The sequence below is a fragment of the Rattus rattus genome, chromosome 5 (assembly GCF_011064425.1).
Source record: "Rattus rattus isolate New Zealand chromosome 5, Rrattus_CSIRO_v1, whole genome shotgun sequence".
Classification (NCBI taxonomy): domain Eukaryota; kingdom Metazoa; phylum Chordata; class Mammalia; order Rodentia; family Muridae; genus Rattus; species Rattus rattus.
This window is the reverse complement of record NC_046158.1, coordinates 153,213,001-153,236,672: the sequence shown is the minus strand read 5'-3', so window position 1 is coordinate 153,236,672 and position 23,672 is coordinate 153,213,001. Positions and strand designations below refer to the sequence as shown.

The 23,672-nt window shown below is 48.3% G+C and overlaps 2 protein-coding genes and 1 pseudogene across 2 annotated transcripts; 1 reads left to right on the top strand and 2 right to left on the bottom strand.

The window, feature by feature from the left end:
• Positions 1–4,938: 4,938 nt before the first annotated feature.
• LOC116900770 (ragulator complex protein LAMTOR5) lies at positions 4,939–5,359 on the bottom strand. Its single transcript, XM_032902481.1, has one exon. It carries the CDS (start codon positions 5,317–5,319, stop codon positions 5,044–5,046), a length of 276 nt encoding a protein of 91 aa, XP_032758372.1. The 5' UTR covers positions 5,320–5,359; the 3' UTR covers positions 4,939–5,043.
• Positions 5,360–5,724: 365 nt separating this feature from the next.
• Positions 5,725–6,350, top strand: LOC116900768 (annotated as a pseudogene).
• A 1,632-nt stretch (positions 6,351–7,982) lies between these two features.
• Positions 7,983–21,177, bottom strand: Wfdc3 (WAP four-disulfide core domain 3). Its single transcript, XM_032902480.1, has 4 exons — positions 20,894–21,177; positions 11,290–11,421; positions 8,901–9,086; positions 7,983–8,180 (listed from the first exon to the last, which is right to left on the bottom strand). Exons 1-4 carry the CDS (start codon positions 20,970–20,972, stop codon positions 8,164–8,166), a joined length of 414 nt encoding a protein of 137 aa, XP_032758371.1. The 5' UTR covers positions 20,973–21,177; the 3' UTR covers positions 7,983–8,163.
• Between the last annotated feature and the right edge of the window lie 2,495 nt (positions 21,178–23,672).

Here is a 23,672-nt window from a genome sequence, read left to right as displayed (position 1 = left end):
TAAATCTGTAAGAAATAAAATCCCTTCACAAGTAAAACCCAGATCCAGCTATGACACAGTGTCCAATGACAAAAGTTTATGGGAGAACACCAGTAACTTCATGCCTCCTGGGTTTGCTACCAGGCCAAATGCTACTGTGGTTTGAATACAGTTTGCACAGCCCAAAGGCTTCTCGTGCTAAAATTTTACCCCCATTAGACAAACTTGAAACTTCATTTGACTACAGTGTTTAGAGCTCTTGGAATGGGAATAGGATTTGGAAAAGAGCAGAGTTCCCTTCATCCGATTCGTGTGCTCTTGTAAGAGAAAGGAATAAAGCAGGCACAGTGTCGTACACAGTTAGTCTCAGCACCCAGGAGGCAGAGGCAAGGGAATCTCTTAGTTTGAAGCCAGCCTGGTCTACAGAGCACCATTGCAAGACAGCCAGGGCTGCACAGAGAAACCCTTGTCTTGAAGAAATAAAAAATAATGTTTAGCCTTGAGGTGGCCACCTCTAATCTGAGCCCTTGGGAGGCAGGGGCAGGTGGATCTCTGAGTTCAAGGCCAGCCTGGTCTCCAAAATGAATTCCAGGACAACTGGGGCTACACATGGAAACCCTGTGTCAAAACAGAACAACAAGAAGGGAATGGCCAGACATATACAGACATAAGTGCATGCTCTGTCCCTTGCTGACATTCTGTGACACACCAGCACTCTACCAGCAAAACAACTGTAAGATGTGGCCCCTCGATCATAAACCTCTAGAGCCAAGAGCCAAAGTAAACTTCTCTCCCTAGAGTAGCCTGCATCCGGTTTGTCATTGCAGCTATGAAAAATGAACTAATCCTTGAAGTGGAAACTTGTAGTTTCTTTGGAAAGCTAGTTATGTCAAACCATGTTTTCCTGAGGCAGACACAGGTGAAAGGATGTTTGGGTATAGCAAACGTGTGAAGGGACACTTGATGGAGGAGTATAAATGTGACCCCACAGACAGTAGGAGATCAGCACTGGGCATCGGTTTGGTTTGTTTGACTTTGCTATTCTTCACTACACTGTTGAGAGAAGCTCGCCCCAGAACTGCTTGTGAGAGATTCCTGTGGCAGTTTGCCGCTTCCACGGCCTCTCCGCAGGCTGGTTGACGAGCCTTGTGGTTCCTTCAGGATTGAACTGTAGCTGCCGGTTTGTGTCTGGTGTCTTCCTGCCTAGAGGACTGGTCTTCAGATGCTTAATCATATTTGACGTTTGCTGTGGGACTGTACTGCTCGCCCCCAAAGAACTATTGCTGAACAGGTCCACTTCCCCCATATCCTAATAACTTTTCTCTTCCACTGCTTCTCCTGGGTGTCGGGCTAGAGGAGAGGTCGAACCCTTATTAAAAGAAGGTTGCAAAAAGAAAAAATGTATGCCTCCAAATCTGCACTCACAAATCAAGTCTAGATGGACATTCATTCTCTAGCATGTTAATGACAGGTGTCTGTGGTTGAAAAGACCTTTGAATTTTTGCATCTTGACCACCCCAGCGATGATCATGTGTCCCTTTTCAAAAACTGAAGAGGAGAAAGAGAGAGAAGATAGAGAAGGTGCCCCAGTCTTAAACATAAAAGAGCTATGAAGTTACAGGAAAACTGAGGAACGGAAAGCAACGGAGAGACAAGACGAGCTGAGGAGGGATGTTTACTAACAAGCACAAGTGCCAAGGCAGAGCCGTCGGGTGTAGAGAGCACCAACCAGGGAGCCTGGCAGGATTGGTGATGCCTGCAAGGCACTCCCTACCCTCCTCATCTTCCCTCATAGGCAGAAAAATGTTTCTCTGTTCTTGATTTCAACCATTTGACCCTGCATGCTTTGTATAAGAAGCACTGAAACAGGAATAACTCTCCCCAGATAAGTATTCCCCACCTGAAGAAACATGTCACATCACAAAAAGAGAGGACATGGGGGGTTGGGGATTTAGCTCAGCGGTAGAGCACTTGCCTAGCAAGTGCAAGGCCCTGGGTTCGGTCCCCAGCTCCGAAAAAAAGAAAAAAAAAAAAAAAAAGAGAGGACATGACCTGACACCACCATTTGTTGGGCGTGGTTCAGTAAGGAAACAGAAACTCTGACCACAGTGAGCTTTGCCTTTAGGCTTCTACTGTGGTCTTCAATGGTCTGTGGCCTAGATTTCTGCTGCCCCCTGGTGGCTCAGAGACCAAAGCACCCAGCAAAGAATTTCTCCCCCCAAGCCATCCCCCCAGGGACTTCTTTGTTCTTGGGTTTGTCAAGCTGGTCTGTCTACACCCTATTCCCTCCATAACGGATCTTGACTCAATAGCAACTCCCACCCTCGTCACCCTACACCCCCACTTACCATCCATGTCATGCCCCAAGGGATAAAAGAATGAGACCGCAGAGAGTGATGCTGGTGGCTCTTGGTGTTGCGGGGGGGAGGAACACAGAGGTCTCAGATGGTCAAGGAAAGGGGTACAGGACATGGGTCATCCGCAGCCCCCACACAGGAGGTCAGAAGCACACTGTAATGAAGCTGAGGGTGGGAGCCAGGGTGACTTTTCAGCCTGGTCAAAGGTTAATATGAGGCTCAAAGACTGGGAGCAGCAGGTAGGATCGGGACTCATGGGGACCTGCTTTGCAGAATTCAGGCCCAAAGGGACTTAAACCTCCAGGAAGGAAAGTTTTGTCTGGTTTTATTTTTGTTTGTTTGGTTTTTGTTTTGTTTCTTCATTTTTTGTTTAGGGCACATCAGGGGAAAAAACAGCCTAGAGATTCCACAAAGATCTGAAATTTAAGTCTCCCTCTCCCTTTCCCTCTCCCTTTCCCTCTCCCTCTCCCTCTCCTTCTCCCCTTCCCCTCCCCCCTCCTCCTCCCCCTCCCCTCCCCCCTCTCTCTCTGCCCCTCCGTGTGTGTGTGTGTGTGTGTCTATGCCTGTCTCTGTCTCTGTTTCTGTGTGTGTATGTGTATCTCCCTGTGGGTATGTTTGTCTGCCTCCCCCACCCATGTGAGTGTGCCCACCCATTTGTGTGTATCTATGCCCGTCTCTCTGTACCTCTCTCTATCTCTCTCTGTCTCTCTGTCTGTGTGTGTGTGTGTGTATTTCTTTGAAGGTATGTCTGTTTGTCTCTCCTCTCCCCCCCCGTGTCAGTGTGTCCATCCAGATGTGTGTGTCTATGCCTGTCTCTGTCTCTGTGTATTTCTCTATGGGTATGTCTCTCTCTGTCTCTCTGTCTCTCTCTCTCTCTGTCTCTGTCTCTGTCTCTGTCTCCCTGTGTGTCTCTCTCTGTCTCTCTCTATCTCTCTCTCCATCTCTGTGTGTGTCTCTGTCTGTCTGTCTGTCTCTATCTGTGTGTGTGTGTGTGTGTGTGTGTGTGTGTGTGTGTGTATTTCTCTGTGGGTATGTCTGTCTATCCTCTCTCCCCATGCGAATGTGCCCACCCATATGTGTGTGTCCATGCCTGTCTCTGTCTCTGTGTATCTCTCCATGGGCATGCCCCTCTCTGTCTCTCTCTCCCCTCTCATCCTTCCTCCATCCCTCCTTCCTCAATGCCGTTGCTATGGACACAGACTGCACAGAGTAGCCCCCACCGGATGGAAAGAAAGGCTGGCTCACAGGCCTCAGCCTCTGATCCCATTCTCACCTGGCAGAAAATCACTTTACAGCCTCCGAGGGTTCCCGGGGACAGACAGCATCAACTGCTCTCACGGAAGTCTCTATCATCCTGATTTTTAATTATGTACATAAGGCTATACAAGAAGCCTTGCACTGAGGGCTTTGGGAGACAAGAGGGTCACTTGAGCCCACGGGTTCAAGGCCAGCCTGAGCAACACAAGCAACACTCCAAACACACTTTTTACTTTTGATTTTTAAGAAAACAATAAAATGATAAGCAAAATAGTGGTCGGCAGCCCAGCAGCCTCACGTCAGCCCTTCCTGAGTCCTGGGGCTGCCACTGCACAGCTTGTGGCCCAATGTGGCCACCTGTCAACAGATCAGGCAAGACCAGCGCGTCTCCTCAGAAAAATGAGTGCTCTCAACCTACTAATATCCAGAATCACACTTAACACTTTTTATATGTATTACACCGTGGGTGTGCGTGTGTGGATGTGCATGTCACAATGCACATGTAAAAGGGTCAGACAACAGTTTGCCCAAGTAGATTCTTTCCTTCCGTCATGTGAGTCCTGGGCATCAAACTTGGGCCATCAAACCTGGAGACCAGCACTTTACCCGTTGAGCCATCCCAGCGGCCCACACCTAGCAACCCTGATTTAATTGCATGTGGCCCTGGGCCAGCACAGCTTCTTTCTACATTGCCCTGCTACCCAGACAGTATCCTTTCCGTCTCCGCTGGCAGAGGCTTGGCTTTTATGTCTTGTCCCAGGTAAGACCAATCTAAGCCATTCCCTCTGCAAACATCTGCTTTCCGGGCCCCTCTGTGACAACTTCTCACAGGAAGAGGATGCTGTGAGTTGAAGGTGTTCCTGCATTGCCATCACACATGGCTTCTCCCTGCTGTGCCATCTAGAGTTCCAGCTGACCCTGCTCTACCTGTGAAGCAAGGAGCAGGCAGCACGAAGACAAAACCTGAGGCTTTGAGCCACCGAGCCAGCCCCATGCTGTTTCTCACTGTGTCTTTGTTGACCAAAGCCCTGGCTTGTTGCATTTTTTTTTTTTTTTTTTTTTTTTTCCCTCAGAATAGGTTTATTGACCACAACAAAGTTCTATATACAAAGTGACCTAGACCATGACAAATGCTATATCCCAGGATTTAGGAGTTTGAAGCAGGAAGACCATAAATTTGAAGTCAGCCTGGGCTACACAGTTCTAGGCCATGATGGGATATGATCCTGGACTACAGTGGCTGTCACCAAAGAGCAGGGTGACAAAAGCCCAGACAAGGTCACCACACTCCTAACTGACGTCTTGGTAACTGACTGTCATATTAATAAGAAGTCCACATTGGACATTAAGTGAATGGCCCGATTTCTGGAACTTTAATAGTTTTACAAGTTAACTGAGACAGGCATGACTGAATCCCGGTGGGAGACCACTGGAGAGCTGGCATCAGATGTCAAGAGGCCATTTTGTGCACAGCCACTGTGATGCCATCGTGTTTCTGGATCATAACATTCCCGCTATCTGACTCTAAACACACCACAGGGATGTCGGTGGGGTCAGAGGTCAGCTTAGCTGCCTGCTGGGCGAGAACAGATATCACTCCAGCATGCTCATCCGACAGGGTACCACGGCAGCCCAGATTAAGTCCTTGTGAATCTGTGCATAGGACTCCAACAATGGATGGATTCTTCATTGTGTCCTCCAAATGCTGCTCCAAAGTCGCCTCCATCCCGTACACTGTCCGCCCCAGCCCAAGACCCCTCGGCAAAACCCTTGTTGCATTTCTTACTGCTTGCAGTCCAAAGCCTTTCAATTGATGTACTAAGAAATGCCATTCACTCTTTTATTCATTCAAAGATGTGTTGAGAGCTATGAAGGGAAGCTATTTAAGAAACTAGAATTCTGGGGTTGGGGATTTAGCTCAGTGGTAGTAGCGCTTGCCTAGCAAGCGCAAGGCCCTGGGTTTGGTCCCCAGCTCCGGAAAAAAAAGAAAGAAGAAAAAAAAAAGAAACTAGAATTCTATTGCTAAGAAATTGTCCCATTTCCTTGGGAAAAAATATAGACCAAGATATATACATAAAAAATGTGGGGTGGGTGCTTTCCGCTCGGCCGTTCTCCTGTACAGGAGGCAGCCATGGCACGCAGCCGGAATGGCATGATCCTGAAGCCCCACTTCCACAAGGACTGGCAGCAGCGAGTGGACACGTGGTTTAACCAGCCGGCACGCAAGATCCGCAGACCTGCAGGTGAAAGCGCGCCGTATCGCCCCTCGCCCGGTGTCCGGTCCCATTAGGCCCATCGTGAGGTGCCCTACAGTTAGATACCACACCAAGGTCCGGGCTGGCAGGGGCTTCAGCCTGAAAAAACTCAGGGTGGCTGGTATCCGCAAGAAAATGGCACGCAGCATCGGAATCTCTGTGGACCCAAGGAGGCGAAACAAATCCACTGAGTCACTGCAGGCCAACGTACAGCACCTCAAGGAGTTCCGCTCCAAACTCCTGCGTTTCCCCAGGAAGCCTTCTGCTCCAAAAAAGGGAGACAGTTCTGCTGAAGAACTTAAATTGGCCACGCAGCTAACAGGACCTGTGATGCCCATCCGGAATGTGTACAGAAAGGAAAAGGCCAGAGCCATCACGGAAGAGGAGAAGAACTTGAAGGCTTTCGCCAGCCTTCGCATGGCTCGAGCCAATGCCCGGCTCTTTGGCATCCGAGCAAAGAGCGAAAGAAGCCGCAGAGCAAGACGTTGAAAAGAAAAAGTAATGCGCGGTTGGAGAGTCGTAATAAATTTTCCATAAAGCAAAAAAAAAAAAAATATGCGGGGTGGGTAAGGGGTGTGTATGTATATGGGGGGAAGTGGGGGATATGGGTGTGTATGGGTGTTGGGAGGATGTGAGGGCAGGGGGTATAAAAGGGTATCAATGTCCAACGTGAGATGACTGGTCAAATAAACTAACCACTGCAAGGCGGTCTTCTAAGTAAAGAGTTATGTGTGACACCAGAGACAATCTTCGAGTAAATCTCCATCTTGGAGGTGGTATCCTGATTTGTTTGGTGTATAATAAGGGGAGGGAACCAGAAACCATGTCAAAGTTCCATCCTCAGCTGAGCTGTCCAGTGGGAACGACCCTGAGTATAACCAAGGAAAACCCAAGCAGGAGATGGTGGTGCACACCTGTGATCCCAGCACTAGGGAAGCAGGCACAAGATCAGGAAGGAGTTCAAGGCCAGCCTCAGCTACATAGAAATTTGAGGCTAATGCTAGGCTATGAGAAACTTCAAAAGTCAAAAAAGCAAACAGAAAACAACTTTGTATGAAGGGTGGTGGTGCATACCTGTAATCCTAGCCTAGGAAGCAAAGGCAGGGGGATCTCTAAGTTTGAGGGCAGCCTGGGCTACACAGAGAAACCTTGTCTCAAAACAAAAAAGGAAGGAGGGAGGAAGGGAGGGAAGGAGGGAGAAAGGGCAGGTTAAGGCAGGGTAACACACTTGGTATAAAACAATGACATTTTTACCATCTGGCAGAAGACAGAAGAGGAAAGTGGAAAGGCTTTTTAGAATGTGTGGGGGAGTACAGGCCTGATGACCTGAGTTCAATCCCCAGAACCTACACAGGGGATGGACAGAAACAGTTCCTCAAAGTTGTCATTTGAAAGCTACATGCACATTGTGCACATGTAACTTACACACACAATTATTATTAACATTTAAAAGAAAAAATATGTTTACCTTGTTATCCACCAAACAAGCCTGGATGTATTGCTTCCAAGATGACTAAACTCACACCCAAGACTGCCTAGGGTTTTTTTGTTTTATTTTTATTTATTTATTTTACATACATTGGTGATTTGACTGCGTGTATGCCTATATGAGGGGGTGTCAGATCCCCTGTAACAAGAGTCACAGACATTTGTGAGCTGCCACGTGGGCGCTGGGAATTGATCCCAGGTCTTTTAGAAGAACAGTCAGTGCTCTTAACCACTGAGCCATCTCTCCAGCTCCAGCCGCTGAAGGTTTTCCATATAACTCTTGTACTGCTTCTCCAGGCAATGGCTAATTCGTGTAACTAGTCCTCTTAAGTTGGTCATTAATATCTTCCCCATACCTCCTCACTCTCACTCTTCCTCACACTCACTCTTCCTTCCGCTCTCCATCTCCTCTCTCTCTCTCTCTCTCTCTCTCTCTCTCTCTCTCTCTCTCTCTCTTCCTCTCTTCCTCTCTTCCTCTCCTGGCTTGACACGATAAAAAAAAAATATCTTCCCCATATATGCTACATTTTTAAAAAGAATGTGCTATCTTTCCTTAGTCCATAGGTTTCCCAGTGCCAAAGCCACGCACAGGTAGACTCACTAGGTCGTCTGCCTCAGTGGCCCCTTCACAGTACAGACAAGAGGGTCCATGCCAGCATTTTATTGGGAAAGAGAAGCACCCATCATCAGGGCAGTTCCATGTGCAGTAAGTAGCAGTAGAAACAAGGAGGAGAAGGCCTGATACTCCAGGGAGTGTCACAAACCCCAGGATGTCACCCCTTCCAGCCTTCCAGCAGCTTCCTGGAGCTCCAGGCAAATCAGGTCAGCTAGGGTACTTGAGCCTCTGTAAGTAGAAGAGATTTCAGGTCACAGCTGTACCATGCTGGCTTCAGCTACCCAGCCATTTCCCTCCTACCCTGGGGAGCGTCAGTGTGCATCAACTCTTTGGGTTTTTGTTGTTGTTGTTGTTTAGATTTATTTATTTCATATATGTGAGTACACTGTCACTGTCTTTAGACACAAGAAGGCACTAGATCCCATTACAGATGGTTGTGAGCCACCGTGTGGTTGCTGGGAATTGAACTCAGGATCTCTGGAAGAGCAGTCAGTGCTCTTAACCACAAGGCCATCTCTCCATCCCTGTGCATCAACTCCTCAAAGCTTTAAAAGGTTCCAGACCTCCTAACTGGAACTTGTCACTTAGAAGTTAGCCTCGCCTCTGTTATCAAATTGGAACAGTATCTGTTCTGTTCTGGCCCTGTCCCCAGCCCTCATGGCCCAAACGAATCAGATGTATCCTACCCTCTGAGGCTTGTGCCATACTCACTGTCTGATCTAGGCTATAGTGCCTGGATCAAATCCCATCTCTCACGGAAAGACCTCCCCACAGAGCCACACCTGCTGTAAACACTGTGATCCCACAGAGTCCATTTGAGGGTGTGGTCTGTGACTCGGGATCTTCCACACAACATTCTTTATGGCCTTCAGTATCTAAGCCTCCCCACCCAGCAGTGAAGCCTGTTACCTTCACACCCGGTCAAAGGTCACTATGGGCAGTACTCACCTAATGTAGAGTTAAAGCTATCGGTCGGGTTGGAGTCTGTGAGCTGTTGGAGGGGCCAGAGTGTCCGGATGCAGAAGCGGCCACAGCCTGACTTACAGCACCTTTCCCCAGGTTGACAGTTCTCATCCATCATGCACTGGACAATACACAGGCCTACCAGAATTCTGGGACATTGACCATCCCGCCCTGTGGTGAATACCAGGACAGGGAGAGACAAACGGAGTTGAGTCCTCTCTTCTCAAGTTCCCATCTACAACTTAGATGCAGGGTCCAGGTAAATCACCCCTGACTCCCAACAGATGTGGCTGGAAGCAGGGAAGCTGGAGGGCTGAGACTACACATCCAAACAACTCTGACCTAGGAATTCCCGAACTCCCAAAGCCAGTTCCTTAGTGGTTGGTAGAGTACAGGCTTCCCAATAGAGATAACAGCAGACAGACAAGTTCCTATCTTCTTCCCTAAGGAGGTTTTATGCTTCTTCTTTGTGCTACCATAATCCTGTGTAAATCTTCTTTCATCAAAATTTAGTGTGTGTGTGTGTGTGTGTGTGTGTGTGTGTGTGTGTGTGTTGTATGTGTATATGTGTTCTATGTATGGTATGTGTGTGTGTTGTATGTCTGGTATATGTGTGTGATATATGTGCAATGTGTATTGTGGTGTGTATGTATGTGTGTGAGTAGTGTGGTGTATATGAATAAAGTATGTGATATGCGTGCATGCTTGTCTTGGAATCATTTCTCAAAGGTATGAGAATGGCACAGACTCGGGGGGAAGTGTCCCTTAACGTGCCAGTCCTATCTTTCCCCAGGTCAGCAATATACAGTACAAGACTCATTCAATGTTAGGCAACAGCAGCCACAACCCAGTCAGCCATGGTCTGTCATGGCATATAATTGACACTCCACAGTGGGCTGTGTATGTGTGGCAAAGCTAGCAGATTTAAAGAAGTGGATCCGGAGTTGTACTGGTTAGTTTTAGGTCAACTTGATACAAGCTAGAGTCATTTGAAAAGAGGGAACCTTAACTGAGAAACTGACTGTAGGACATTTTCTTAATTAGTAATTGATGAGTGAGGGCCCAGCTCATTCTTGGTAGTGCCATCCCTGGGCCGGTCGTCCTGGATTCTCTAAGACAGCAGGCTGAGCCAGGCATGGTGGTGCATGCCTTTGATCCCAAACTCTGGAGGCAGAGAGTTCGAGGCCATCCTGGTCTGCAAATCAAGCTCCAGGACAGCCAGGGCTGTTACACTAAAAGACCCTGCCTCAAAAATCAAACAAACAAAAAAGAGGAGGAGGGAAAGGAGAGAAGCCATGGGGAGCAAGCCAGTGAGCAGCAGCACTCCATGGCCTCTGCATCAGCTCCTGCCTCCAAATTCCTGCCTTGTTAGGTTCCTGCCATGACTTCCTTCAGGGATGGACTACAGTGTGGAAATGTAAGCCAAGGAAACCCTTTCCTCCCCAGTTTGTTTCTGGCCATGGTATTTCATCACAGCAACAGCACCCCTACCTAGGCCAAGTATTAAAGGTACTTTCGGCTTACAAGAGTTGCCGTTCGCAGGGGATTTATCAGGTGGGATCCTGTTATAATTAAGATGCATCGGTAATTCCTCATTTCTCTTCCCTAACAGGCTACATGCATGTAAGGACAAAGATTAAGCATTGCCCGGGAATGTAAACAGACTAAGGGGCTAGAAACAGCTCAGCTGGTGGAATGTTTGCCCAACAACTATGAAGCCCTGGGTTCAAGTCCCCGGGAGTGCATCAACTGGGGGTGGTGCTACATAGGAAGTTCAGTCAGCCCTACTGCATGAGACTCTGTCCCCATCCCACCTCCCCCCAAAAAAAAAAGACTGAGAGGGAGGGATGGTCAGGGGAGGAGGAGGGGAAAGAAGAGGGAAAGTGTGTGTGTGTGTGTGTGTGTGTGTGTGTGTGTGTGTGTGTGTGTGTGTGTGTGTATAAGACATCTGAAGCCAAGAATAGTTATCTCAAGCCTGTAGAGTAAGCACATGGGAGACAAAGCCTAGATTGTGAGTAGACCAGCCTGGGCTACATAATGAGACCCTATATCAAAACAAACAAAGATCTGAGAAACCAGTGGTCCTGGGCGACTTCTTTACTGGACAGAGGCTCAGAGCTGGGATTATTTACCCCCAGTCACAAAGCAAACCCACAGCAGAGCTCAGACCAGAAGTTGAGGCACCACACCTCCCTCTGCTAATTCTTTTCATGCCAATGGTGCCCCTTTGACCCTAGAAGGACTGTGTTGGTTAGAAGCCAGAGCATGGTAAAAGTGGCAGCTGGTTCCCCCAAGAAGGTGTCCTGAGGAAGCTCCTCCAAACTGACCTGGGGCCCAGGGAGCACTTTTGACTCCTCCCAAAGAACCAACGTACCTCCCTCAATGTCTCCTCGGCAGGCATGGCCACACCCAGTGCTGCAGCATTTGTGCCCCTGGGGACAGGACGCATCCCCAGTACACAGCTCCTGACATGGGAGAGGGTCAGCAGGACATTCACCTCTTAATTCTGTCATAAAATGAAAGCGTTAAAACTCGGATGTGCTTAAGCCAAGAACATAAAATCCATTTTTCAGTGGATGTTAATATAGATTTTTAATACGCAATACACCCTAATAGTCCACAATCCTTCTGTTTCTTCTGGCCATGAACTGCTCCCCCGGCTCTGGGGTTTGCGTCAGCTCTAACCCACTGTAGCAAACATATGAATTACACACCTTATGTTCACTCTCCTTCCTTTTGTACTGTGACAGACAGACAGAATTTGTCCCCAGTCAACTATCTCCCGGGATGTGTGCCCCGGTGAAGTCCCTTTCCATACTGACCTGGGCTTCATCCTATTGGTTAGACTATAGTGTGCCGAGATGCCACTTGGGCAGGGGACAGGGAAGGAGAAATACCATCGGAGGGGGCTGAAGACAGGCTCAGTTTGTAAAATGTTTGCCATGCATGATCCCCAGTGTCCATGCAAAAGGCCGGGTGTGGTATCACCAGGAGTAACACGGTGGAGACAGCAGACACCTAGAGCCTACGGGCCAGTCAGCCCAGCCTGATCAGCAAGCCCTGAGTCCTAGGGAGAGACCCTGACTCAGAAAACACGCGGCGGAAAACTCCTAAGACGCACCAGGTCCACTTCAGGCCACCACGTGCTCGGGCACATATAGAAGCATGCAGAAATGCACACGTTAATTGATAAGCTAATTAAAATAACCACCGACCCAGACATTCCAGCTCTCCTGAGCTCCCAGCTGCATGCACGGATGACCTCAGCCGTAGCACATCAGGAGATGAACTATCCAGGCCACTGGGGACAGTTTGCTATACTGGAAATGAGACTCCTTCATAAAGTCCCAGCCCAGATGATTCACATCCGCCATTCTCTCCTGTAACCAGAGCAACAACAAGCTGAGGTGCTGATGGGAGAACTCCAGTACCCATGATACAGACTCACACACCACGACTCATTTCGCTATTTCCACTTCCTTAAATATGGAGGCATGACAGGCAATGAAAAGTTACGTAGAAAACAAAACGAGTCTGTCCCAGAGCCTCAAAAGCAACAGGTATGTGTGATTGCACTCGGCCATGATGAAAAGGCACGGGTTGACCCCCAAAGGCAAACCACAACAGTCCTGTGTCCTGGGATTCTCCTGAACAGGTATGCTCTGTTATGATGTCACTCCAAAACCATGTGACCTGGATTTTTTTAATTTGGAATATGTCGTCACGATAACTACTTCATGTACCTCCAGACCTACTCATCATCTACTTGGCAAACACTGCAATATTCTTGGCAAAAAATAAAAAAAATAAATAAAATAAAATGTTATAGTTGAGAGAGCCGGATATGGAAATCATCCAGAGAGCTGACCGATGAGTCTAGAAAGAGGGCCAGTGTACCAGGTGTCACCTCTTTAATGAGTCTGGTGGATGAAGGCCAGGAGCCCCTGCTTTCTCCCAGCCCAGCTTCCATTAAGCTCCCCAGAGTTTTGCCCAGAACTGCCCTCATCGCTCAACTAGACACTTCACAGAATCCTGACTCCCTCGTGCCCATAGCCATTTCCTTCTTTAGCTGGTCCTTCAAGTCTCTGCCTTTCCACATCTGCCCTGTGACCGACCTGCTTGGCCTATCTCTCACCTGGTCTGCCCTGAGTTAGAAACACGGAATGGAGCCCTTGGGAAGCAGGCCAGGGCCAAGGGTCAGAGCATGGCTGTCCACCGCTCACACGGCCGTCCTTTCAGACTCAGACCCACGCCAGATAATTCCTGTCAGCTCAAACACCTGGCCACGATGGGACATCACTGCCCCTAAGACTATGCATGTCACCCTCATTCTTTTCATTTATGTGTTTTCTGTTCATTGGTGTTTTCCCAGTCTGTACACCTCTGTGTGCAGGTGTCAGAGCCCCGGAAATGGAGTTGCCATGTGGGTGCAGGGGATTGAACCTGGAACCTCTGGAAGAGCAGTGGCCTCAACTGCTGAGCCATCTCTCATTCTTAAGCCAGACAGTGTTTGTAGTCCCTAACTGCCCACCCTTGTCCTGTCCCCAGGAACCTTGTAAAGACATGGTCCCTGTGATGCCTTTAGACAGGACACTCTACCCTCAATGTCTTGGTTCTGCTAGCCTAGGTGAACTCGGCCATTACAAAGCATTCACCTCAGTAAGCTCACAACTGATCACATTACCAGGGATCAGGACAAGAAACAGGACTGGGGGGGGACCACCCCCACCCTCTATGTGCTCCTCTCCCAACAATCCACCAGTCACCAAAAAACAAGGAAGCTGTAGTCAGGATGCCGGCTTCCCTCCGCCATCAGCTCCAGTTCTGCCTGCCCCCTGCCCTCCATCCCCTTCTGTCAGAGAGCATCACTGCCCCCATCGCTCAGGCCAGACACAACATGGCATCCTTGATGCCCCTCTCCCTCAGTGTCCACAGCCATTTACTTCCTCAGCTGGTCCTTTAAGTCTCTGCTTTCCCACGCCTGCCCTGTGACCGACCTCTCACCTATTCTGCCCTGGTGGCTGCTCAGCTGGACTTTGGTCCTCTACACTCACTGTCATCCATTCTTCACACACCTCAACAGCCTTTTCAGAATAAAAAGTGGAATAGGCCTCTCCCTCATTTAGACTTGCCTCAGTGACTTTGGGAGGAGGGGGTGGCTTTTCGAGATAAGGGTCTCATTTTCCCAGACTACCTAAAACTCACCATGGAGCTGAGAGTGGCCTTGAACTCATGGTCCTCCTGCATCTGCCTTCCCAGTGCTAGGATTACACTTCCGCCCCGCCTGGCGTGGTTACTTCTTTTATACGTGTCTTAGCGTTTGTACTTAGTGTGTGGGAGTGATCTGTGTGACTGTGGGTGCTCGAATACCACAGTGTGCCTGTCTGCTCAGAGGACAGCCTCTGGGAGTCAGTCTTCTTCTTCCACCATGAAACCAAACTCAGATCCTCAGGTCTGTGTGGCAAGCCCTTTACCCGATAAGCCATCTCCCTGGCTCTAATGTTTCCTTTTGCACTTAGAATAAAATCTGGGAAAGAAGTTGGAAGCTGACCCAAATCTGAGGCCTGCCAGCTCCCCCATCACAGCTGAACCGCCCTCTTTGTCTCCAATCACTTTCTTAGGAACGCAGCTCTTCCCTCCCACCAGCCTCTCTGCCTTTGTGGCTCCCTCCTCACAACACTCCACCGAAGGTGTGGACCTTGCTCACCATAGATACCCACATGCCAGGTAGGGCTGACTCTCCATTCACAGTGTAAGTGAATGATTGACAGGTAAGTAGGTGGGTCAAATGCAAATGAGTAGAGCAGGAAACAGACCAGAGCAGTGCTGGGCTGTAGGGAGGTCCTGAGCATTACCTGGCTCTTCAAATGCATTTCTTCCAAACTACATCATCACTCTATGAAGATGACAGAAGCGATTCAAAGAGATGAACACACTTGCCCAAGCCCACGGAGCAGACAGACAGACAGAAGATTCGCCACAAGTTCATGTTTAGACCAGAACTTACTCGAGAGTACATTCCAGTGTCTCCCTGTGCCCCAGGTAACCTGACTGACATCCCAGACCAGCTGTGCTCCAGTATGCCTCTGATGACATCAAAGGTTGGGGAAAGCTCAGGAAGGAGTGCTTCCTGGGAATCAGCCTCACCAAGCAACCCTTCTCTACAGCAGGAGCTATAGATGCTGAAGAAGCAGTTAAATACCAACTTCAGCAACTGGTGGACTCCTGCTCAGCCTGGCAGGGCCCTCAGGCTCTGAGAGGTCTGGAGAATTCTTCCAGTCTGACTGCCTAGTCCCAAGGGAAAAGGAAGTCCCGTCTCTAATGGCCAAAGGCCAGAGAAGCTCACAAAGGCACCACACCTGGGAACCAGTCTTGCCCTCAATCCCCACAATTCAGATTTCAACTTCAGACACTGAGGAGGTTGTAGGAGGCCCTCTGCTAGCTAACAATGAGTGACTTTCTCACAACAGCTTTCCAGATTTGGTCCCAGGGTTGGGCACTGAGAGTCCTGGCAAGATGACAAGTGTTCTAAACTCTCTCATGGGCAGTCTGTCCAAGAAAGCTGTAGAGCCAAGTACAGATCACCCCACTGGGTACTTACTGGAAAAGAGCTTCCTACCAGGGAGGCATGGTAGAAAGGGAAGATGACACGTGCTGTGGAGTTTCAGGGTCTCGGAGAGGGGTTGATCAGCAGGGTGGGCAGTGGGAACTATCCTGGTTCTGAACTTAAAGGACTGGCTAGAAATTGTATCCGTGGGAGGCGTGTGTCTATTAACTGCAGCATCTGGAAAGCTGAGGCAGGAGGATTAAAAGCCATTACATGTTACATAGAAAGACTATCTTAGAAGAGGATAAACCGGAAGGCACAAAGAGGATGAGGAGGAGGAAGAGGAGGAGGAGGAAAGGAAGAGGAAGAGGAGGAGAGAGAGGGAGAGAAAGAGGAAGAGGAAGAGGAGGAAGAGGAAGAAAAGGAAGAAGAGGAGGGGGAAGGGGAGGGGAGGGGGAGGAAAGAAATTACAACCCCGACCTGGTCCTCCCAGGAGCCAAAAGAAAGGGACCTAATGTATATTAAAGGACAAATGCACGCTCTCCCCAGTCTCTTTCTTTTTCTTGTAGAGAAAGAAACAGAGAAGCACAAGAGATCTTGCCTGGGAATCTGCTTGTCTCAGACAACCCAAATTTATGCTTACAACTGTAACACACTGCCAGGCGTTCTCAGGTGTGAGACTGGCTCCAGGTTCTACAGACAACGGAATAGCATTCAGGAGACAGAGTCAGGAAAGTCACAAGCTCTAGGCCAGCCTGGGAAAAACAGTGAGGCTCTGTTTCCAAAAGAAGAAAAGAACAAAAAGAAGAAAAAGGGCTAGGTTTGGTGGTGCATGTCTGTAATCCCAGGACTCAGGAGCTAGAGGCAGGAAGACCAGGGCTTAAGGCCAGCACTGACTATACAGAGAATTAGTTGCCAGCCTGGGCTACCTGAAACTCTGTCTCAGAAAGATAAAAAAGAGAATAAAATAATAAATGACCTCATTTCAAAAATCATGGAAGAAAGGTAATCATCCAAGAAATAAATGTATCAAGAAATATTTTAAATCTATTAAAAAATCCTATAAGTCTACAACCTGAGCAGCAGGCAGACATACAGAGTTGAGTATTATATGGGTTAGCTCTCCAAAAGCCAGTGTATGTATCTAACATCCCTCCCAGAGAAGTAGTATGAGGAATGAAGACACGCAGGAAATATGATCATAAAGGAAAAAAGTATGAACAAGCAAAAGTATCCATGAAAATTCTAAAAGAGCAGGGAAGTAAGGAGGGGCTCCACACAGGCAGCATCAACAACTGTTTTCCCTAAGACAGTGTTTCTCCATGTAGCCCTGGCTGTCTTGGAACTCACTTTTTAGACCAGGCTGCCCCACAATTCACAGAGATCCACTTGCTTCTGTCTCCTGAGGCACCTGCCACCACCACCCGGCAACATCACCAGCTTCTAAAAACTTGTAGAGTCTCTTTAATGGTAAAGGAAACACGGCCCAGAACGGAGGGCTTTTCTCCATTCCCACTGCCACCTCCCCAGTGTCAACGGTCTCTGTCTTCCACCAGCATTGTCCTCCCATCTCTGTCTCTAACCATACATACGCCTTGTCCTCTCAAGACCTCTACAAAGGGTTCTCTCTCTTTAATATCCAACCACACCCTCCCCCCTCCATCTACTTTTTTCTTCTCCCGGTTTTAGCTTAAATGTCACAATCTAGGACATACTCTCCTGAACCGCCCAATGCAATATGAGAAACCACTATTCTCTAAGCACCCTTTAATGGTCTGTGTTGTCCTTATCATGGTTTAAGATCATGTATTTACTCTCACGCTTAGTCCAGCACAGTGTATCCAGAACTCGGCACTGGGTGGAACAAATAACAAACATCCAATTGATGTTCATGGGAAAAAAGATAAATATGTTAGCATAGGATTAATTAGCTCATGATGACCCTGGATGAGGGAGAAGTCTAAGATTGCCAGAATAAAAGACATCTTGCCTCAACTCTTAACAAGAGACTGGCCTGCGTGAGAGCCGAGAGAGCGGAAAGTCTCTGAAGCAGATGAACAGGGGAATGTGTGCTGTCTTCTGCAGACATCAAGATTCTCGTCTGCTGCCTCTTTGCGGGTCCTTGGGGTGGATTTTAGTAGAGAATATCTCAACTGACCGAGTGGATCGGGGATTAGTCAGCAACTTCCTAGTCCACCTCCACACAAGGCTATGTGGCATGGCCTCCTGGCATCCTGCTCTGCTTGGCTAGCACTAGTCCAACAAGTGAATGTGACCTGGGTGTTCTGCACGTCTTTGTTCAGTTCTCAGAATGTATCTGGCGTTTATATTGCTCCTCACAGCAAACTAAAATCAATTGTCAGGGAATGGTTGGTGCCTTGGCACCAGACACTGTGCATATGACAAAGAAGCAAGCTTCGTCTCATGGGGTATGGAGAGTTTTGTTTGAAGAGTGAGACCGCAGGTGTCCTGCTGCAGCCAGATGTGCAGCACTATGGTCATGCCTCATCTGGGGTGCACATATTAGAACAGCACGGTCTCTGAACAACTTTGGAGTTGCCTCCATTCCTCCCTGGCTCAAGGAGCTGGAGAGATGGCTTGACAGGTAAGAGTATTTATTGTTCCTACAGTGGGCCGGGGTTCAGTCCCCAAACCATCTGTAACTCCAGTTCCAGGGGAATCCGACACCCTCTTCTGACTTATGAGGGTACCCATGCACCTATGGCACATATAAACTTCAACAAGCACACACACATACAGAGAAAATAAAATAGTTAATAATAATAATAATAATAATAATAATAATAATAATAAAACTGTTTAAAGGCATGAGTTAGGGAGAGAATTCAGTCAGTAAGGAGCTTTCTGCACAAGCATGAAGAAATGACTTTGAAGACCTGAGTTTCAATCTCTGGCACCCACATTTAAAAAAAAAAAAAAAGCCAGGTGGTAGTAACCCACTGGCCTTTAATCCCAGCACTTGGGAGGCAGAGGCAGGTGGATCTCTGAGTTTGAGGCCAGCCTGGTCTATAGGATGAGTTCCAGGACAGCCAGGGCTACACAGAGAAACTGTCTTGAAAAACAAGAAGTTTATTTAAAAACAAAAAACAAAGCAAACCAGTGAGAAAAAGGTGCTTAGCGAAATCCTGAAGACCTGAGTTTGATCCTCGAGTCCCACATAATTAAAGGACGGAACCAATTCCCACAAGCTGTCATCTGATCTACAAATGCATGCCCTAGCTGGTGCACATACGCTAAATAATTAATAACTTTTTTTTAAAGAGGTGGGTTCAGTGGAAAGAAGTTGAGATCAGTTACCCTTCAAAACAAGCTCTGTTGGGAGGGAATACCTAGGACCATGGAGGCCATGATCCTTGGGCCTGTGGGAGAGGGAGAGGATTAGAGGGACAGTTTAAAGTGAAAGACAAGACAGCTGTGTTGAACATGTGGGAGGTGGGGGAAGGGAGGGCTCTTCAGAGAAATCTCTTAGATTTATAACTGTTCACAGGGAGCAGGAGCCTGTTTCAGGGTAGGCATCAGAGTCCTTTACAGAGCCGAGGAAGAACACTGGTTTACAAGTCCTTGCTACACCAGAAGGAAACCGAGACCAGAACCCCAGGGAAGAGTGAGAAAGGCAACTAGAGGCTCTGTGATCTAACACCGAAAATCCTAGTACTCTGGAAAGGGAGGCAGCAGGACTGCTGGTTCAAGACTATCCTGGACTACGAAGCAAGACCTTGACTTTAGAAGGTCGGGGAAAGCCAGGCATAATGGTACGCACCTGCAATGCCAGCACTCGGGAGGCAAAAGCAGGAGGATCGTGAGTATGGTCAGCATGGGCTCATCATGAGGTCCTGAGGCATATCCCTAACTCCTTAGGGCCTCCTTCTCTAAGTAGTACTACTTTAGGGGCGGCACATGTACCATGGCATCCATGTGGCACTCAGGGGACCGTTCTCTTTCCACCTTAGCATGGGTTCTGAGGGTAGAACCCAGGTCTTCAGGTTCTTGACCAGGTAGGCAAGCACCTTCACCTGCTGAGTGTCTCGCCTATGCACCTTCCCAGGCTTCCCTTCACTACTCAAGTCCAAAGCCAACAACATGTGTCATCAATGACACTTTCTTTCCTGATAGGAGAAGACAAAGAGCTGGAGCAAAAAATGGTTAGAGACCTCAAAAGGGGAAGGGGGCCTACACTGGAGTCTCAAGACAATCTAGCAGGTGAGAAACTCCATGGTTCTGTCCATCCGAGAGGTAAGGCCAGGGAATACACTTAGATCCCACCCATCATGACCAGAAGCCCTTAGGGAGGTCTGCTTAGCAGGCCTCACCTCAGCCTGCACACTTCTGCCTAGTGGGACACGACCTATTGCTCTTTGCATGGGTTCTGATCAGTCGGGCACTGTCCTCCTTAACTGAAAAAGATTTCACAGAAGTTCAGACAACTGGCTAGGCCTCAAAGAAATGGGAATTGGAGGCTGCAGAAATGACCCAGCTGCTAACATCGAAAATGCTTGATGTTCCTCCAGAGGACACAGTGTGCTGCCCAGTACCAGTCTCTGGCACCGCACAACCACCTGTGTCCCCAGCTCAAGGGGACCCTGCTCCCTCTTCTGGCCTCTGCAGACACCCACACACACTACACACATGGAGAGACACACACACATAACACCCACACACACACTACACACATGGAGAGACACACACACTACACACATGGAGAGACACACACACTACACAAATGGAGAGACACACACACATAACACACACACTACACAAATGGAGAGACACACACACTACACAAATGGAGAGACACACACACATAACACACACACTACACAAATGGAGACACACACACATAATACACACACACACACACTATACACATGGAGAGACACACACATAACACACACACACACACTATACACATGGGGACACACACACACATAAACAAATCTTTAAAAAAATAATCAGGGAATGAGAGTCAACTGTACCTCAAGGAACTCGGCATCTCCATGCATCTCTATGCAGACTATCTCTGCGACCTCCACCTCTCCTTGCCACACAGAGACTAACACACTACTACTACTACTACTACTACTACTACTACTACTACTACTACAAGAAAAATGCACCAGTAGTGCTGCAGAGACAGACAGACAGACAGACAAAGAGGGCCTGTTGCACGGTCCGGCCCTCATTTCATGAGCTCTAGAAGAGAACTGGAACACATATCCTTGTGCGTCCTAGCTCCTTGGTGCAGTGAGGGGAGCAAAAGCCCAGCCAGCTGCTCCTCAGGATCCAACCTCTCCATCTAGTGCTTCCTACAGAGACGATCAGCTCCACCAATGAGGAACTTTAGGTGGGAGATGTCCTCTCCCCGGGTTAACTTTCTATTAGTTTTAGCCAAGGACCCCAAATGATAGCTCACCGTGCTCTCCTGCAGCTACCCAAGATGCCAGGAGCCCAAGAGCAAGAAGTGCGTTCATGAGGAAGAGGTATCTTAACATCCTGCTGATTGTGAGAGTCGAGAGCTCGGTTCAGGGAAGAGGTAGCAGCCGAAGGAAGGACTAGGTGGCTCCTGTCAGTCTAATCCCAACGGTTTCACTTAAGCAATTATCCCCTAAGAACAGCTTCTCCTAACAATGACAACAGTGATTGGCTGCTGGTGTGTGGGAACTTTCCTGGCACTACCAAAGAGCACATGTGATGGGAGGGACCAAATACTGCCATGCAATATACTTGTTATGCAGACATACACATAGCCCTTGTTACGTAGGCATATACATAACACTTACGTCGATATCTACATAACACTTGTTATGTAGGCATATACATAACAAGTGATGAGGTCCCCTGGGAGGCTGGAAAAATGGAGAGGTAGCCTCTGGGTTAAAGGTCAAAGAGAGACCAGAAGGGCTTTGGAAGGATTCAGTTGCAATCAAAACAACAGAGGGTGAACCAGACCAGCAGTTCTTGCTGGGTTCACACTGGGATTCTGAGGGAGACGACCAGAGATGAGAAAAATAAACAGTCCACAGCTGGGGTTTGGGGGTGTGAGGGGCCGAGGGCTGATGACTCAAGCCAGCAAGTTGATTATCCTCACAGTTCTTTACACAGCCTCGGATGGAGCAGCAGAATACGAATCAGCAAGGTTACAGGGAAATCAGCGGGACTGCAGGGAGCTCTAGCTTCTTTTTTGCAAGGTGTATTCTGGTACGGTAAGCAAGCATTCCATACCTCAGGGTCTGGAACAGTTAACCACAGCTTACATGGAAACCTGGTCTCAGCCCCCCAGAGCCCTGGCACCAGTCCACTGCTGGCTTTGCCAAGAATGACCCTGACAGGGAACAAAAAGCTCTGTGTTCCTTGTTCCGTCCACAGGATCTAGAAGGGCCTCTAGACAGAGGGAAGAACTGGATGGACAACTTGAGAAGAAAATAGCCGAGCTAAGGATATAACTTAAGCACGATTCCTGTCCATCTCTGGGAACTGTCACAACCCATGGGAAAGCAGCATCAGAGTGTCTCAGCATCGATACAAGAGCACAAAAAGTTTGCAGCTCGGTCCCCATAAGATCACACATGCCACTCTTAGACAAAATGAAGGGCAGTCATCAAACTCAGAGAGGACAGCTGCTGTGACTCCGTCTTTCACATGTCTCCTTTGTCTCCTTTTCCCCTGCTTCTTATTTGCATAGCGCGTGTCCTCAGTTGGCTGTGATGTCTAATGGTGTCCACTGACACTGCCGAGCCCAATAAGGTTAGGGGCAGAGTATAGGCAGAAACAAAATAACAACAAAAAAAATCTTCATAGATCCAAAACCAGGCATGGTAGGGTTTACTTGTGATTCCAGGCTCTGGGAGGCAGAGAAAGGCAGGTAAATTACAAAACCCGCTTGAGCCAAAGTTCAAGGCCAGCCTAGAGCTACAGAGTAGGCTCTTGCCCAGGGTGTGGGAGGTGGGGAGCCACCATCATTTAAAGCAAGGAAGTGCCCTTGTTAAAAGGTGGGTGTTGGGGCTAGAAAGATGGCTCAGAAGTCAGGGAGCCTGAGTTGTTCTTGTAGAAGACCAGGGTTCAGTTCCCAGCACCCACACGGAAGTTTACAATTATCCATAACTCTATTTCCAAAGGATCCAATACCCTCTTCTGACCTCTTCGGACACCAGGCACATACATGATGTATGTACATAGATACGTACATACATAATACGCACACACTAGCAAAACACTCGTACACATAAACCTTTTAAAAAGTGGATGTTGGAACACGGAGAAAACTGGTATTATCTAATACGAACTTCATGTACAGTACTTTAATCCACACAATGATATTTCAGAGGAAAACGTCCTTAAGTGGAGGCTGAAAATTACTATTGTATTAGAATAATTTAAGGAGTTGCTTATACCGTAGTTTTAAGTGCTTTGTATAAAATAACCCAGCCCTAATATCAACCATGTGACTCTGGGGTCAATTTCCAGCACCACATAAACCAAACATGGTGCGGCATGCATGTGGCATACTGTGGAGATGAAGGCCGCTCCTTAGCTACATGGTGAATTTGAGTCCAGCCTGGAAGACTGTGGAAGAATGATCGTGCAATGAGTACGCAGGAGAACAACGGTAGGTGATCCAGTCCCGCAGCCAATGTTCTTAGGCTTTGGCTTTGAGACAGTATCTTGCTATGCTGCACAGAGTGAGCTTTCTACTAGTTCCTCAGTGTTGGGGTTATGTTATCACACCAGGCCCTATCCAGCACTTATGATCATATCACATCAGATTTGAATCTCGATCTTTCCTCACACAAAACTCGTACACGTTACGCTACCCGCTTATTGTAACCCGAGAAGAGTAACTTCATCACCCGTAAATGAATCCAATTCTTTCACGGACAGCTCACCTCTGAGACAATGCTAAGGGGGGCTCTGGAGAACGCCACAGTTGTTAAACCCTCCATCCCCAACCAACTAGAGGAGAGGCCAGCTCTCCAGAACAGGACTAGTTTGCAAGCCCAAACCCAACCTTCATTCTGCTGCCTTCCGTCACAAGCGGCAGCCCGCAAAGGCTAGTGATAGGGTGCTTAGGTGTTTGGGCATTTCGGGTGGCACCAGCAGCCCTTCTTTTGTTGGCTTTCCTGGTTCCTGAGTCGGACTATTCCAATTCGGGAGAGGCTGGGCCAAGTTTTCAGATGTTCCTGCGGTTTTCAAAG

Coding starts and splice junctions, on each gene's coding strand:
- LOC116900770 (XM_032902481.1), bottom strand. CDS start 5,319: ATGGAGGCGACTTTGGAGCAGCATTTGGAGGACACAATGAAGAATCCA.
- Wfdc3 (XM_032902480.1), bottom strand. CDS start 20,972: ATGTTAAGATACCTCTTCCTCATGAACGCACTTCTTGCTCTTGGGCTC. Junction 11,422..20,893: donor GGTAGCTGCAGGAGAGCACG/GTGAGCTATCAT, acceptor ATTTTATGACAG/AATTAAGAGGTGAATGTCCT. Junction 9,087..11,289: donor CCGAGGAGACATTGAGGGAG/GTACGTTGGTTC, acceptor TATTCACCACAG/GGCGGGATGGTCAATGTCCC.